General features: G+C 31.6%; 2 protein-coding genes across 2 annotated transcripts; both read left to right on the forward strand.

The window, feature by feature from the left end:
* The first annotated feature begins 3,680 nt into the window (after positions 1–3,680).
* LOC139845938 (uncharacterized) lies at positions 3,681–4,259 on the forward strand. Its single transcript, XM_071835934.1, has one exon. It carries the CDS (start codon positions 3,681–3,683, stop codon positions 4,257–4,259), a length of 579 nt encoding a protein of 192 aa, XP_071692035.1.
* A 469-nt stretch (positions 4,260–4,728) lies between these two features.
* LOC139845954 (uncharacterized) lies at positions 4,729–6,379 on the forward strand. The gene is made up of 2 exons (XM_071835935.1): positions 4,729–5,077; positions 5,535–6,379. Exons 1-2 carry the CDS (start codon positions 4,729–4,731, stop codon positions 6,377–6,379), a joined length of 1,194 nt encoding a protein of 397 aa, XP_071692036.1.
* Positions 6,380–17,751: the final 11,372 nt, after the last annotated feature.

Raw genomic sequence — 17,751 nt, forward strand, 5'->3', positions numbered from 1 at the left:
GAGTAATAATATTACCTTGCTTTAAAAAAAAAATATGAAGACAAATTATCATTAATCATTAATTACAATAAAACACATTATTGCATACAACAATTATTCAATAATAACTTCAACATAAACTTGCTTTTCCAACTCCCACAACACTATATGAGACTTTTTCAATACATAACAAATGACAATTTCAAACAAAATATAAACTTTCAAAATGTAGCTATATTAGAAATTTTTTTGAAAGTATATGACCTACACTGGTATTTTTCTGGATATATAACCTACTTTGAGACAAAAATAAAACTATATAGCTATTTGATAGCCTTAACCCTAATGAAAAAGGATAAATATACCTGGACATATTTTCTTAATTCAAACCCCAACGCAACAGAACCTAGAAACAGAATGGATTATTCTCATATTTTGTACAACAAAATTTAGAGTTAAAACACAAGTATACCTTTTTTTTTGAATAAAGAAACACAAATATAGTTTAACATGCACTTTTTTAAATAACTAAACAATCGTGATAGTAAAACTTAAGGATACTTACTGTTTTAATGAATTTGAAGAATTTACAGTAGTTAACCCATATAGAGAAGTAAATGCTCATAAATAAGAAAACGTAGGTAACCCGATTAAACCCCGTTATCCCATTTTACCCAATTCCATGCCAGTTTTTTTGAATTTGGCTCATTTGGGATAGAACACAATGTGTACAAAAATTCCATGACATAATAGTATTATGATAATACTAATCCATCATTGAAATAACATACTATTTCTTTGGTCTCTTTAACACAATCAGCCATGCAATGCAACGCCATTTAAAGTAAAGAAACATCATTAGTCAATATAATCTGAAGATTTTATTGTAGTATTTCATCAGCTGCATTATGAAAAGAATACACTTCCAAAATAGAATAAGGAATAGCATGCAGTTGTGTTGATGTTGAAGTTATATTACCTCTTCCTACAATATCATATTTTCTGAAAAGTAAATAAAAGAAATGCAATTTTATTGATAAATGGTTAAGGATTACCAGCCAACATCTTCCCATCATTGATTAGTACAGTGTCTATGAGTCTTCGATTGATGTCTCCTATTCCTTCCAAATGGGGATGCTGTTTTGACGACTCCTTAAAGCAAGAACGCTGTTGAATAAAGTTTAACATGAATAGAGTTTAACATAAATAGATCACAGGTGGCAATCCCGACCCATCCTCGTATGACTGGGTTGCTTTGGTGTTATGTCATTTTAAAGGGGTTACGGTAAAAGACTTGATTAGATAATATACATGACAAACGTGCAACTACATGTCTATTATACCGTAACCATAGAGGACCATCACCAAGCCACGTGTCTCCAAAAACGAATATCCATGCATGATCTAATTTTACGATACATATAATGAAGCGGGATAATATTCTTTTCATGAAGCCATAAAGATGAAGCAACAACGGAGCCCCATATACTCTTACCTTTTGGCTGGTTGTTAGAATCAAAACAATATTGGCCATGAATTGCCTTAATCAATCTTGCCCAAAGCATGTCAGGTTTAGAACTAAATAGCCATCTCCATATTTCCAATAAGGTACCTGAACATGTTAATAATACAAATTTACAATAATATAAGTATACGTTGGTTATATAAGATTATGTTAACCCTAATCATCCAACATTTTTCGCAGTTGACATATCATCACAAATCACAAATAAAATTATACTAAAACAAGACTAATGCAAGTGCAGACTTCTTAGAAGTGTTGAGGGATTACAGAATTCCAAATGAAGTGCACCAGATGACCAACTATATATTTAAAAGGAAATCACCTATAAACAACAAACAAAATTAGCTGATAGTAGAATCCCTTCAATATAATGGTTTGTCTGTTCCTTTCACAAATCTGCACTACTTTTGACACTTGTTGAATTATAATTATAAAACTAAATATTATAAAAGCAAAAAGTTTGATACTTGGCCTGTATAATGAAAAAAGTGGGACACAAGGTATAATAGTACAGAGATGTTCTTGACGATTTTGATTGAATACAAGATGTATTTAAACACATAAGTGAATTGTTGCATTTGTTCATTATAACTGATAACTCACCAAAAATTCTTCAGCGACGATGATGTAAATGACATGTAGTTGTATTTGTACTACTATGTGTTTCATCAGGTGAAGTTGGCTGAAAGTCACCCGAATAGTATTAATCCATAAAGGCTCCTACATCATCTTATTAAAAAATGTAATTATTTGTACTACTATTGACGTAATTATTTGAATTCGTAAAATTTCAATAAAGAATTTGACCTTTTGGGACGATGTGTTTCGGTTCAGCCCATAATGACTTGTTTCAACCCGTTCAATACAAGTTACACCAATTTCAATTATGAATGTGAAGCTGATGGTAATGAATGTAAAGCTGAGATATGAAATTACAGAGTAGTAACTTACTTATACCACAGAGGACTCAAACTTTTCTTCCTTGAATGGAGATTGCTGGTGTGACAACTATTGATCTATGACCAGAATTTATCCTCGGTATCTGCTACATCCCAAAGATTAACATATATCAACAAATAACCAAAATCAAGGAAGAAACTTGTTTGCTCGAGATACAGTTTCAACAAATGTCCAACTTCAAAAAGGCCACATTTGCATATATATATAGTTATATCCTCTCTCATCATTAATACCTTTACTCATACATATCTTGTGAGAAAATGGGTATTAAAGTGACACTCAAACTGCATCTAAAAGTACACTTCTGAACTGCATATTATCCTACATGCAACTCATGGAAAGTAGGTTTAAACCAACAAAGGTCACGACTTCAGAAAATTCAAACAAAGGTTTAAACCACAGAGTAATCTTCCAACCAACCTTAATTAATCGAAATCTACAAAGCATAAATCAAATAATCATAAATCCTAAATGATTACCACACAATGGATACAAGGCATAAATCAAATAATCATAAACCCAATTACCACACAACAATGGATGATTATACTTGATATCAAATTCGTAAATCAAATATTAAGAAAACCCTAACTTTAAAATTTTTAAAAACACCAAATAATTACCTCACAATGGATGATTATTGTTGATATCTTTATTCGAATTTGTTTCTCCATCCGAATTGAAAGGTGATAACCTTCCAATTTTTTTAAATGGAAGTTTCCGACTTGAGAAGCCGCGATTTTGACATCCGAAGATCCATTTTTTAAATTGAAGTTTCCGACTTGAGAAAGGGCGATTTTGACATCCGAACATCCATCGATCTAGTTATTTCTTTTGGTGATTGCTAATTAGCCAGATGCAATTGCTAATTAGTGTTGAAGGTTGGCTCGTCACTAGGGTTCCTCGTAAAAAAAAAAAAAAAATAAAAAAAAATTGTTGAAAGTTTTATTAGTTACTTCCGTATCACCAGTTATTGAGTTTTGAACCGGGAATGTGAAGGTGGTATTCTGGTCACTCAACAAATAGACAAATGTTGAAGTGATCGATTGATCTAATAGAATATATTAAAAGTTTGTTTTTCATGGTCACTTCTTTTTCATTTTAAATTTTCTGAAAATGATTAGCAAAAAAGGACTTTGTTATTAAAAGGACTTTGATAATAAATGATGGGTGGTCATGTTCCGATTATAATGGTAACAGGCTAGACTCCAAGTTTATGATAAAATTGAAAGCTGTTAAGTCTAAATTGAGATCATGGAGCCATGAAAAATTTGGTGAGATCGACAAGGAAATAGAAACACACAAAACAATAGCCATGTCGTATGAACTCAAAGCTGAAACAACAACATTGAATGACAGTGAATTGGAAATTTGGAAAAATGAGAGGAAACAGTGGATGGATAAAGACAAGATCAAAGCAAACATGATGAAACAGAAAGCTCGAATCCGTTGGGCACTAGAGGGGGATGAAAACACGAAATTTTTTCACTCACTCATACGAAACAAATACAACAAGTGCAATATTCGGGGTCTCAATATAAATGGTAACCGGAATGAAAATCCAAATGATATAAAAAAAGAGGCTTTTGATCACTTCAAACAAATTTTCGATGAACCTGATACAATGAGACCTTCAATGGAGGATCTCATGTACCCGTCTATTACAGTGAGTGAGACCGAGGCATTGGAAAGACCAATTTTGGAAGATGAAATTCATGCTGCGATTTTAGATTGTGGGAGTACAAAGGCACCAGGGCCCGATGATTTTAACATGAGATTTTTCAAAAAGTTTTGAGATATCATAAAAGTTGAGTTAGTGGAAGCAATTAATTGGTTTTGGGACAAAGGGGAAATTTCCAGAGGTTGCAACGCGTCGTTTGTTACACTTATTCCGAAAAATTCAAACCCGGAGGGACTTGGTGATTTTCGCCCAATAAGCTTAATTGGGAGTTATTACAAGATTGTAGCCAAAATCCTCTCAAATCGTCTTAGAAAAATACTACCTTCTCTCGTGGGATTGGAGCAAAGTGCTTTCCTAAAAGGTCGGTTTATTTTAGATGGCACTTTAATAGCAAACGAAACAATAGAATATTTGAAAGCAAAACGCAAAAAAGGTCTCGTTTTAAAAGTCGATTTTGAAAAGGCCTTTGATAGTCTTAATTGGCAATTCCTTTTCGAGGTCATGAAGAGTATGGGATTTGGCAAGAAGTGGATCAAATGGATAAATTCATTTCTCAAATCGGCATCTATCTCCATCCTTATAAATGGTCCGCCCACTAATGAATTCTCACTTGGAAGGGGTGTGCGACAAGGAGATCCATTATCTCCTTTTCTTTTCATCATTGTCCACAAAAGCGGCAATTGAAAAAGGACTTTTAAAAGGTGTCGAAGTCGGTGAGGATAAAGTTCTTGTTTCACACTTACAATATGCGGACGACACGATTTTTTTTGGCGAGTGGAATAGATTGAATACACTTAACCTAAGAAATATTCTCAAATGTTTTGAACTTTCATCGGGTTTAAAAGTTAATTTCCAAAAAAGTTGTCTATACGGTGTCGGGGTGGATTTTTCGGATGCTAGTCGAATGGCTAGACATATTGGATGCCAAGTAGGTAAATTCCCATTTATTTACCTTGGGTTGCCAATAGGCGCGAAAATGAACAAAATAAAATATTGGCAACCAGTGATAGATAAATTCAAATCAAGGCTTTCGAGTTGGAAAATGCGTTCGATGTCTTTTGGAGGAAGATTAGTTCTAATTAAATCGGTCCTTACTAGTCTACCGTTGTATTATTTTTCGCTCTTTCGTGCTCCGCCAAGTATCATAAAATTGCTCGAGAGTGTAAGGAGAATATTTTTTTGGGGGGGGAACGGGTCAAAAAATAGCATGGGTGAAATGGGAAAATGTTTTAAATACTTTCGGGAATGGGGGGTTAAATATTAGATCTTTAAAATCTAAAAATCTTGCTTTATTGGGAAAATGGTGGTGGAGGTTTAAAACTGAAACCAATTCTTTTTGGGTCAAAATTATTCGTAGTATTTATGGATCAAATGGGGGCTTATTGGTAGAGGGTGATAATCTTCACTCTCCACCGATAGGCATTTGGAATAACATAATTGCTGCTGGTGTTGCTATGGATGAGATACAGGTTCCTTTTACTCATTCGTTTATCAAGACAATAGGCGATGGTGGCTCTACTTCTTTTTGGCAAGAACATTGGATCGGAAGTGACAAGTTGTGCAACCTATTTCCTCGCCTTTATAGGTTAGAGCTGAATCAGAACGCTAGTGTCAAAGATCGCTGCTGCAAGCTTAATGATGAGTTAACTACAAGTTGGAACTGGTCCCGCATCCCGTCTGGAAGAACCTATGATGAACTGCACAGGTTGGTTGAACTTTTCAATACATTAGAGTGTAACAACAACAATTCAGATACCTGGCGATGGGCTTTTGTTTCGAGTGGAGTATTCACAGTTAAGAAACTCACTGTTATTTTGGATGAACAAATTCTTGGTCAGTACACTTCGCCTCAAAATACGTTTCGTAATAATCTTGTTCCAAAAAAGGTTGAAATATTCATTTGGAGAGCTCTCAAAGGAAGATTGCCCGTTAAAATTGAGCTCGATAAAAGGGGAATCGACTTACATTCGGTGAGGTGCCCTCTTTGTGATAATGATTTGGAATCGGTGGAACACACGCTCATATCGTGTAAATGTGTGGAGGATATTTGGTGCCGAATTTATAAATGGTGGAACGTTGGATCCTTCGTTCCTTCGAACATCTCAGATGTCCTAGGTGAAGACAACCCACCTTCAACAACAAAATTTGGTGGAAGATTGTGGCAAGCTATAAAATGGATAAGTGCCTATCTTATTTGGAAGAATCGGAATAATTTGATGTTAGATTTAGTGTAGGTTTAGATTTTTTAGAAGTGATAGATTAGTATGAAGTATTATAGTGTTTATAATGTTAAGGGAGTGTTTTAGAAATTAGAATGGAAACGAGTTTTTAGAAAGTTGTTTTATTACTTCAATTTGTTTGTATTTTGTTGTGTTACATTTTGCAAGACCACTAGCCTATTTATAGGCTCAATAAGTCTACTAGATCATTCTAGCAAATCTTGATTTTTTTGACTAACTAATTCTCTAACAATTTCTAGTCACTTCTACTTAAATATCTACTATTAAATATCTAATAAAACTTACTAATTCTAGACTAATCTATATTAATCTAGAAAAACATTATAATATTTTAACACTCCTCCTTAATGTTTTTCGGTGTTACTCCGAGCATGTTGCGTAGGAACTCGAACTTGGGTCTTGGTAGTGCTTTAGTGAAAATATCTGCAATCTGCTCTTCGGTCTTGCAGTATTTTAATTCAATATCTTTCTTGGCTGAGCTTTCTCGCAGAAAGTGATACTTGATGTCAATATATTTTGTTCTGCCATGGAACACTGGATTCTTTGCCATCGCGATCGCGGACTTGTTGTCGCAGAATATTTTTGTAGCTTCATCTTGTTTCTCGCCCATGTATTCTAGTATTCTTCTTAGCCATATAGCTTGATTAGCTGAGTTTGCGGCTGCGACGTACTCGGCTTCACCTGACGATTGTGCCACCGTTTCTTGTTTCTTTGATGTCCATGAGAACACACCAGATCCAAGTGTGAATGTGTATCCTGAAGTACTTCTCATGTCATCTATCGATCCGGCCCAATCACTATCAGTGTATCCATGAAGCTTCGAGTCTATAGTAGGATTGTACCATATTCCATAGTCCATAGTACCTTGCAAGTATCTTAAAATTCTTTTAGAAGCTCCGTAATGTATTTGAGTAGGGTTTTTCATGTACCTGGATAATAGACTCGTTGCGTACATAATATCTGGTCTTGTTGCTGTCAGATAAAGTAGACTTCTGATGAGACTTCTGAATCTTGAAGCGTCTGCTTTCTACGATCCATCTTCTTGTCTCATCTTCTCATTGGCAACTAGTGGCGTCGCGATGGTTTTACAACCGTATAGTTTAAACTTTTTCAGGAGATTTTCTGTGTATTTCCTTTGGCATATGAAGATGCCTTCCTTTTCTTGACTGATTTCAATGCCAAGAAAATAGCGCATCAAACCAAGGTCGCTCATCTCGAACGTTTTCATCATGTCTTCCTTAAACTCTTGTATCATTCTCTCATTGTTTCCCGTATATATAAGATCATCAACATACAAGGAAATAATGAGAGTGTCAGAGTTACCTTGGGTTTTGATATAGAGTGTGGGCTCACTTTGACTCCTCCTGAATCCTGTACTTGTGAAGTAGTTGTCAATGCGGCTATACCAAGCACGTGGTGCTTGTTTAAGTCTATATAGAGCTTTCTTTAGCTTCAGGACTTGGTCTTCTTTTCCTTTCTGAATGAACCCTTGTGGTTGCTCGACCTATATTTCTTCTTCGAGAAATCCATTTAGAAAGGCTGATTTTACATCTAGTTGGTGTATCGTCCACCTTCGTTGAGCTGCTAATGCCACAAGTGCTCTTATAGTGTCTTTGAAAGGACCCGTTCATATACATTATAAACTATTCACAATAGTTGATTACATTGCGAGGTATTTGACCTCTATATGATACATTTTACAAACATTGCATTCGTTTTTAAAAGACAAACTTTCTTTACATCGAAAATTGACAGGCATGCATACCATTTCATAATATCCACTATCCAACTATAAATTGATTTAACAATAATCTTTGATGAACTCAATAACTTGAATGCAACGTTCTTCGAAATATGCTATGAAATATGTTTGTATCACATATTTATTTGATAAAATAATATCTATAATAATAGTAAGTAAAATTTGTATTATTTTGTAATAATAATTATTATTATAAAAATATCAATATTTATAATTACTAAGATGACATTATGATAAAACGATAATTCTAATTATGATAACTTTAATATTTACGATAATTTTTAATATTATCTTTAAAATAATAATTCTATTTAAAATAATAATAATAATGATATTTTATAGTAACAATGACATTTCTATTAAAATGATAAATTTTGTTAAAATGATAGTTTTGATACTAACGATACTTTTAATAATAATAGTAATGATAAAAATAATAATAACGATAATTTTATCTAAATCAATATCTTATAATATTTTAATTTCATCATGATACTCCTACTCATTATTTCCTAATCGTTTCGTTTAATAGCTTTTAATCGTCTTTTATATCGTGTTCATAATAATGATAATAATAGTAATCAAAATAATTAGGTGTTACAAATATTTGTTTTAATTACACTAATATTAATAATGATAGTTACTATAACATTATTAATGATAATACTAATAATTATCTTAATGATAATATAGTAATAATAATAATAACAATAACAATAACCATTTTTAAATAAAGATATACATATTAATAATGATAATAATAATAATAATACTAATAATAATAATAATAATAATACTAATTATAACTTTAACGATAATAACGATAGTAATAATAAAAAAAATAACAATTTTTAATGATAAATCCTTTTTATTGATAAAGATAATAATAATAATGATAATAATAAGATAAAACTAGAACGACGATAAAAACGACGATAATAATAATCATTTTTAATAAAAATATCGAAAATTCAATTGATTATAACTTCTAATCCGTTCATCGAAACCATTCGATATCTAAAGGAAAATTTCTTAATTTTTCGCTAGCTTTCCAAGGACATGCATATCTTATACCTTATCTCAACCGTAAGTGTAACTAATTCAAGATTCAACCTAACCTGTCTATGGGCAATATCAAAAGTACAAGCATGCATAATCCTAAATACTCGAGCACTAGTCAGGGATACACTATTAGTATGTAAAAGTTAAATTATGAGTACTCACGTATCAATATTGAGATTCAATATTGCAGGAAAGGTACGTAGACGCAACGGAAATGATAAACACTATATTGACCTCACGAGCATACCCATGAACCATACTCAATCACCTCCATAGCTATAACTCATAATTTCCTTAATCCTATCCTACTTGAAAAACAATTTCGAAATCACTCGGACAGCACTCTGTCGTAATATTTTATGTATACTAATAATATCTTGAAATAATATGGAGTAAATATATATATGTAAATCGATTGAGAGAGTTTAGAGAAAAATATTTTCAAGTTTCTATGAAATAATGAAACCTATTTAATTCTATTTATAATAAATTTTTGAATTATTAAAATGAATTATTAAAGTATGAATTATTAAAGTGAATTATTAAAGTATGAATTATTAAAGTGAATTATTAAAGTATGAATTATTAAAGTGAATTATTAAAGTATGAATTATTAAAGTGAATTATTAAAGTATGAATTATTAAAGTGAATTATTAAAGTTAAAGTAAAGTAAAAATAAAGTAAAGGTAAAGTTTAAGTATAGTAAAAGTATAAAACTATGTACGTATAATACGCGTATAAATATATATAATATTAATTTAAATCGTTATATATATTTAATAAAATAAAATATAAATATCGTTATCTTTATCATACTAGTTAAGTAATGAGTTGTCAAAAGTGGTTCTAGATATTTATAAAAGTTATATACGTTTTAATAATAAAGTTCTTTTTAAACTGAAAACGTTTTTGTACGTTTGAAACTAAATAGATCAATCGAGTCTTTATGAGATTCAATCTTCCACTATCCTTTGTCTAGTTCTCAATGATTGACAATTTGTTCTTATTTATAAATCACTTTACCATTTTCCGAATATTGTTAAAATGGAAAGATTTCTCAAATCAACGTGGGCCTTTCAACGGAGACTTGTAATCATAATTCAATATATCTGATAATTCAATCATTTGATCTTATCTTCTAATTCCATTGATAAACATTTTGAAACAGATACAATCATATAAAGTATTTAATCTAATATTTTGTTTACGTTTCAAGTTATAATATATATACACATATACATATATAATCATATTCGTTTAATGGTTCGTGAATCGTTGGAACTTGGTCGAGGTTGAATGAATGTATGAATATAGTTTAAAATTCTTGAAATTTAACTTAACAAATATTTCTTATCGTGTCGGAAACATATAAAGATTAAAGTTTAAATTTGGTTGGAAATTTCCGGGTTGTCACAGTACCTACCCGTTAAAGAAATTTCGTCTCGAAATTTGAGTGGAAAGGTCGTGAATGATAATAAGTATGTTTTCATGATGCATACGGGCTGAAAATTAGAGTTTTATCATCAGCGAATAATTTGGATAAACAATCCATTTATATGAAGAGTACGAATGAAGATAACATAGAAGAGTGAAATGAGTAAGTGTAGATTCATCTTATCATTTGACGTAGATATGATTGATTCCCAGATTTCAAGGGATTTGAAGAAAATCTTCTTAATAAGATTTGACTCTCTGGTAATCAAGGGAATTAGGATCCGCTTTAAATGCGATCGTCCATTTTAATTGTTCTGTCGGAGATTTTCTTATAAATCCACCTCCTTCATTTCCTTACAACTCAAACCTTCTGTTGATGCATTTTATGCAAGTCCCTAGACATCTACCCACGTCCATTGCAGGTACAACAGTTTACAGGCCACCATGATTGCTCGTTATTATCCTATCCGTGTTTGTATGTGGTTACAGGAACTGCAGGAACGAGATTTAGATGTTTAACTATGTTAGACTTAGTCAGACGTATGAGTGAAGCCTCACTAGTACGGCTGACAGGCTCATACGCAAGGTTGATGCTGAGCTAAGTCACAATTACAACCTAAATGAGAAGACTCGAGTGAGTGATCACCCGTACGGCTGATGAAGCCAAATCGTACGTGTGATGAATGAATCGTATGGGTGAGTCAACAGCAGGGGTATATAAAGTTTTATGTTCTTCATTTTAGGTTAAGCCTCTCATTTATTACACACACTCAGATCTAGTGAGCTCCTCCGATTCTCTCTCAGTCCAAATCACCCAGGTGGTGAATAATAGCTCTAGGTGTTGATCTAATCACACTTGATTTAGTTGTGGTTTGACTAAATTAACCAAAAAAAAAAAAACTTAACCTATTCACTAGAGGGTTTGATTCACTTATTCCGCCATTGTGTGAGTTAAATCTGTTAATTTCTAAGTTCCTAGTCATGTTTAATCACCTTCTATTCTTTCCCCCTCAACTCATATTTTAAAGTATTCATCAATATGCTCCATCCAGTTCTGATTCTCGATATACTTCTAACTTTCATATCGGTCATTCTTCTTTTTCATCTACCGCCGGAAGAATCTATTTACTTCTACTATACTCTTGGGTTTATAGTGTTTCTAGTTCTCCCGTGTCTTTATATTGCTATATGCATCGATATATATGGTTTATAATTTCTGGTTTGTCGTTGGCCTTTATATGTTCCCTTATATTTCAAAGTCTCTGCTTCTGTCTTCTATAATCATTATCATTCACAGTTAATGCTCTCTTTTATTTGCTGCAATTTATACCCCAATTTCTATTTCGGAGTTTTGTCCTTTCATTTCTTCTTCTTGCGATTAAGCACCGCTTGTAATGGTCCAGAATTCACAGATATGAATTTCGGAATGAACATTGTTAATGTTCTAGGAAGGAAATTGTGATGGCACGATCTTGACTTGTCAAATTACTAGAATACCTTGGAAAAGGCCGAATCATCAAGAAATATTTTCTTGATATTTTAGAGGTTAAATAGAATACAAGAGTCGTATAACATGACACATGATGATGTTATGATCTGTGAATCATCACATTCTATTTAGAAACTCAGCATGACTTACTGTAATATAATCACATTGATCAAGTGTCATTATATTATACTAAATCATGCTTCAGTTCCCAACACTACTTCAAAATATTCCTATTTTAAACTTGAATGTTTCAGAATTTAGAAACTAAAATAGTTTCTTTTATGATGTAATACATATAGTGCGAAGAGGTAAATGATTTCAAATAAGAAAAATTAAGAAAATATCTTCAGAAATATGGAGGATATTTATAATGAAAGATATGATGATATTTTAGAATTTTTAATATCAAAGGATGATGAAGAATATTGTCCGCAGGGGGTTTAGAGTCAGGAGCAAGGTATTCGTTAATGACTTCAGCATGTACTGAATCATTTGGATCCTTTGAAGTCAGGTTCAGTCTTTGTAATTTGTCCACAGCCTCCTTCCTACTTTGCTCAATCCGTTTTCCAGTTCCAAAACTTCTCTTTTTCTGCGCTTTGCCAGCACACTTCATCATTATCATCCAGCTTTTACCGTTTATAGTTTTTGCTGCTTCATCAGCATTTTTTTTCCATTTTCGGAGAACCAATTCGTAGTTCAGAGTGTTTTTCAGAAACTTCACATTCAAATTAAGTCCAGAAGATAGACGTTATATATACACATATAACTATTGGCGTAGACATGCTGCGAGATTTCAAAATACTGATTGCTAATTCCCAATGATTCGTATGGCAATTCTCATTACAAGATGCGAATGAGTAAATGATGGGGTTTCAATGAATAATTATAATGACTTTTTGGAGAGGCTAAAGTCAAAGGGTAATGAAGTTGTTGGTACATCTGCTAATAATGTGGTGGAATGTAAAAGGTTCCCTGGTAACGATGGTGCATATCTCAAGGTTATAATAAGGTTAGTCTGACTGAAAAGTCGAAGTTGACTTGCTGGAGCTGTGACAAAACTGGCTACTTTGAATAGGAGTCGCAAAGTTATTTTTGCTAATAAATGCCAAAGAATCTGACGCGGATACGTTGTTTAAACTTTTACTTTGGTTTCAAGAGTTTTTCGGGTACATGACTGTGGGTAACATGTGGTTGGATCATCATCTCGATTGCTCATCATTCGAAGTGTCTTCAAAAATTTTTGAAGGGTTTGAACACAGATTGTAATCGTTAACATACATTTGATATTCTAACACAGTTTTGAAGTCAAAATATAGCTTGTGAAAGATGTAAGGATCTAAGAGTGATGATTTTGGTCATATCTCAAGTTAAATTTTGAGATTTCAAAATCAGAATATGTAATTAAATTTTGAATGAGTATGGTTGTTTTGATTTCTATAAAAGAATGTATATTGTTGTGAAAGTAGAGAGTATAATGGATGATTTGCTGAATCAGATTCGAAGAATGTAACATATTAATTGTGAATTTATATATCTCTCGGGTATTACCTACCCGTTAAAAAAATTCACAATTAATATTTTGTACAAAAAAATTTTATTACAGTCTTTATGAAAATATATATATGTATATTTTCTTCAGATGTAACATAGATTTAATGAGTTAATGTTAAATTAAACTCATTTGATTTACGGTTGAAACTAGAATTGAATATTCCCTAAAAGCTTTAAAAAGTACATAACTTTTACGCAGTATTTCTTTAATGACATCGAAATTATGAATCAATACTTCGTTATTTGTTGATGTATGATGTTCGGTTCGTGGAATTCTTGTGAATTTCGCAAAGTACGAATGATGTTATCTGAAAAGTTTCGGGTACATCGATGATGAAAGTGTAAAATCAAATATATACTTGATTTATTATGAATTGAAATTTGTTGAATTGCGACAGAGATTGTAGTTAACGCTGGTTAAGTTGCGGCCGAAGGACGTACATTATTGCATATTTGTAATATGAATTAACCGAGTAGTTAAGATTCACACACAATAACTTAGCACGGAAAGATTTATTTCAATATATATATATATATATATATATATATATATATATATATATATATATATATATATATATATATATATATATAATATACATATAATTTCTTCAGAGGGAATGAGTTAATTCTTCATAACTCGTTGATACAATATACACGTTATTGATTCGTAATGATGTCCACAGTGATTCTTGAACTGACGGAGTTTGTGATATTATCGGTGTTGTTGATTCAGATGTTGACTGTACTGACGATGCTGGTAACGCTGACGGTACTGTTGATGTTGTTGGTAAAGCAAGTTTAGCTTGTTAATCACACACCATTTTTGTCAGGGTTTCTACTCTTCCTTCTATCATTTTGGTTCGCTTAATTGATTTATGGTTAGGGCTAGATTAGATAATCTCTAAGACTTTAGAGATTACATAATCGCCTCGGAATGTTTCTTCAATGAAGTTATGAATTAATACTTCGTCAGTTATTGTTGTTGGTACTCCTTGGTATCTATGGTGCGTATGACGTTGATGCTTGTGGGACAGATTGTGAAGTTGAGGTTTACGACGCGGTTGTGGTTGGAGGTGGTAATGGTACTGTTGGCGTTGATGATGGTGGTACTGGTTATGCTGCTGATGCTGCTGCTGGTGTTTGTAATCTCTGCATCATATTCTCCAAAGCCACTACCCGAGCGCGAAGCTCGTTGACTTCTTTTATTACACCGGGGTGATTGTCGGTTCAGACGAGCGGATAAATAAAATCTAAAATTTGATGTAATATATAATCGTGACGAGATACTCTGGAAATGAGCGAGAAAATGGTGTTTCGGACAGGTTTGTCGGTAAGTGCTTCAGGTTCTTCGTCAAGAGGGCAATTTGGTGGATGGAAGGGATCACCTTCTTCTTGTCTCCAATGATTTAGGAGGCTACGAACCCATCCCCAATTCATCCAGAATAGGTGATGACTGATTGGTTGATCTATTCCGGTCACACTGCTTTCGGAGCTTGAATGGGATTCCATTTCAGAATCTGAGTGACTTGAACTGATGACGAATTCCATTTCGTACGATTGGATAAAGGAATTTTTTTTTTCGATATGAAATGATTTTGGCTAACGGATGGTATTCTAATTACATAGAATATATATATATATATATATATATATATATATATATATATATATATATATATATATATATATATATATATATAGATCAAAAGATTTCGTAGATTACAGAGGACTTTGCGGGATATGTCAGGCAAAGTTTAAAGTAACAGATACGATAAGATATGATTTAGCAGATATGCTAAGATATGAATTTTTGTCTATACACTATTCATGCAATCAATACAGCAAGACGTGTCTTAGACTAAAAATGATAAGCAGGTAATTTCCTGAGGATGATAAGTAGTTAATTTTTGACACAAAATGATAAGCAAAACTTTTGACATGCAGACACGGTCGAAGTCCAGACTCACTAATGCATCCTATCGACTTATCAGTTAGACACACTAATGCAGACCTGGTTCGCTAAGACCACATCTCTGATACCAACTGAAAGGACCCGTTCATATACATTATAAACGATTCACAATAGTTGATTACATTGCGAGGTATTTGACCTCTATATGATACATTTTACAAACATTGCATTCATTTTTAAAAGACAAACTTTCTTTACATCGAAAATTGACAGGCATGCATACCATTTCATAATATCCACTATCCAACTATAAATTGATTTAACAATAATCTTTGATGAACTCAATAACTTGAATGCAACGTTCTTCGAAATATGCTATGAAAGACTCCAAGTAATATCTTTAAAATGAGCAAATGCACAGCGGAAGATTTCTTTAACACCTGAGAATAAACATGCTTTAAAGTGTCAACCAAAAGGTTAATGAGTTCATTAGTTTATCATAATCATTTATTTTCATCATTTTAATAGACCACAAGAATTTCATTTCCAGTTCTCATAAATATACGTCCCATGCATAGAGACAAAAATAATCATTCATATGGAATGAACACCTGGTAACCGACATTAACAATATGCATATAAGAATATCCCCTATCATTCTGGGATCCTTCTTCGGACATGATATAAATTTTGAAGTACTAAAGCATCCGGTACTTTGGATGGGGTTTGTTAGGCCCAATAGATCTATCTTTAGAGTTCGCGTCAATTAGGGTGTCTGTTCCCTAATTCTTAGATTACCAGACTTAATAAAAAAAGGGGCATATTCGATTTCGATAATTCAACCATAGAATGTAGTTTCGATTACTTGTGTCTATTTCGTAAAGCATTTATAAAAGCAGCGCATGTATTCTCAGTCCCAAAATTATATATTGCAAAAGCATTTAAAAAGGGAGCAAATGAAACTCACACATATAAATATTGTAAAACAGTTAATAAAGTATTTGCATGTATTCTCAGCCCAAAAATGTAATGAGTAAAAAAGGGAGCAAATGAAACTCACACATATAAATATTGTAAAACAGTTAATAAAGCATTTGCATGTATTCTCAGCCCAAAAATGTAATGAGTAAAAAAGGGAGAAAATGAAACTCACCATACTGTATTTCGTAGTAAAAATACATATAACGTCATTGAACAAGTGCAAGGTTGGCCTCGGATTCACGAACCTAAATTAATTATATATATTTATGTGTTGGTCAATATTTGTCTAACAAATTAGGTCAAGTCATAGTGTACCACAATCCTAATGCTCGAGACTAATATGCAAAAGTCAACAAAAGTAAATTTGACTCAAAATAATTTCCAAAAATCTATACATGATTAATATATAGTTTAAATATCGTCGTTTTATATTTTTAAATATTTTTAAAAGATTTATTAGAGTAAATAATATAATTTATTTATTAATAAATAAAATTTTATATTAAATTTATATAATAAAATATACTTTTATATAAATTAATTAATAAAATTTATAGGGTTCATTTAGTATCATAAAGATAATATGATATGTATTATTAAAGTAAGTTATTACACGTAGTAAAATATGTTTGTATCACATATTTATTTGATAAAATAATATCTATAATAATAGTAAGTAAAAGTTGTATTATTTTGTAATAATAATTATTATTATAAAAATATCAATATTTATAATTACTAAGATGACATTATGATAAAACGATAATTCTAATTATGATAACTTTAATATTTACGATAATTTTTAATATTATCTTTAAAATAATAATTCTATTTAAAATAATAATAATAATGATATTTTATAGTAACAATGACATTTCTATTAAAATGATAAATTTTGTTAAAATGATAGTTTTAATACTAACGATACTTTTAATAATAATAGTAATGATAAAAATAATAATAACGATAATTTTATCTAAATCAATATCTTATAATATTTTAATTTCATCATGATACTCCTACTCATTATTTCCTAATCGTTTCGTTTAATAGCTTTTAATCGTCTTTTATATCGTGTTCATAATAATGATAATAATAGTAATCAAAATAATTAGGTGTTACAAATATTTGTTTTAATTACACTAATATTAATAATGATAGTTACTATAAC

This window comes from Rutidosis leptorrhynchoides, chromosome 1 (assembly GCF_046630445.1).
Source record: "Rutidosis leptorrhynchoides isolate AG116_Rl617_1_P2 chromosome 1, CSIRO_AGI_Rlap_v1, whole genome shotgun sequence".
In the NCBI taxonomy this organism is placed as follows: domain Eukaryota; kingdom Viridiplantae; phylum Streptophyta; class Magnoliopsida; order Asterales; family Asteraceae; genus Rutidosis; species Rutidosis leptorrhynchoides.

What these genes read in the sequence shown, in the direction of transcription:
- LOC139845938 (XM_071835934.1), top strand. Translation starts at nt 3,681, where the DNA reads ATGATAAAATTGAAAGCTGTTAAGTCTAAATTGAGATCATGGAGCCAT.
- LOC139845954 (XM_071835935.1), top strand. Translation starts at nt 4,729, where the DNA reads ATGGTCCGCCCACTAATGAATTCTCACTTGGAAGGGGTGTGCGACAAG. An exon ending in ACATATTGGATGCCAAGTAG is followed by an intron (nt 5,078 to 5,534) that starts GTAAATTCCCAT and finishes GCTTATTGGTAG; the next exon opens with AGGGTGATAATCTTCACTCT.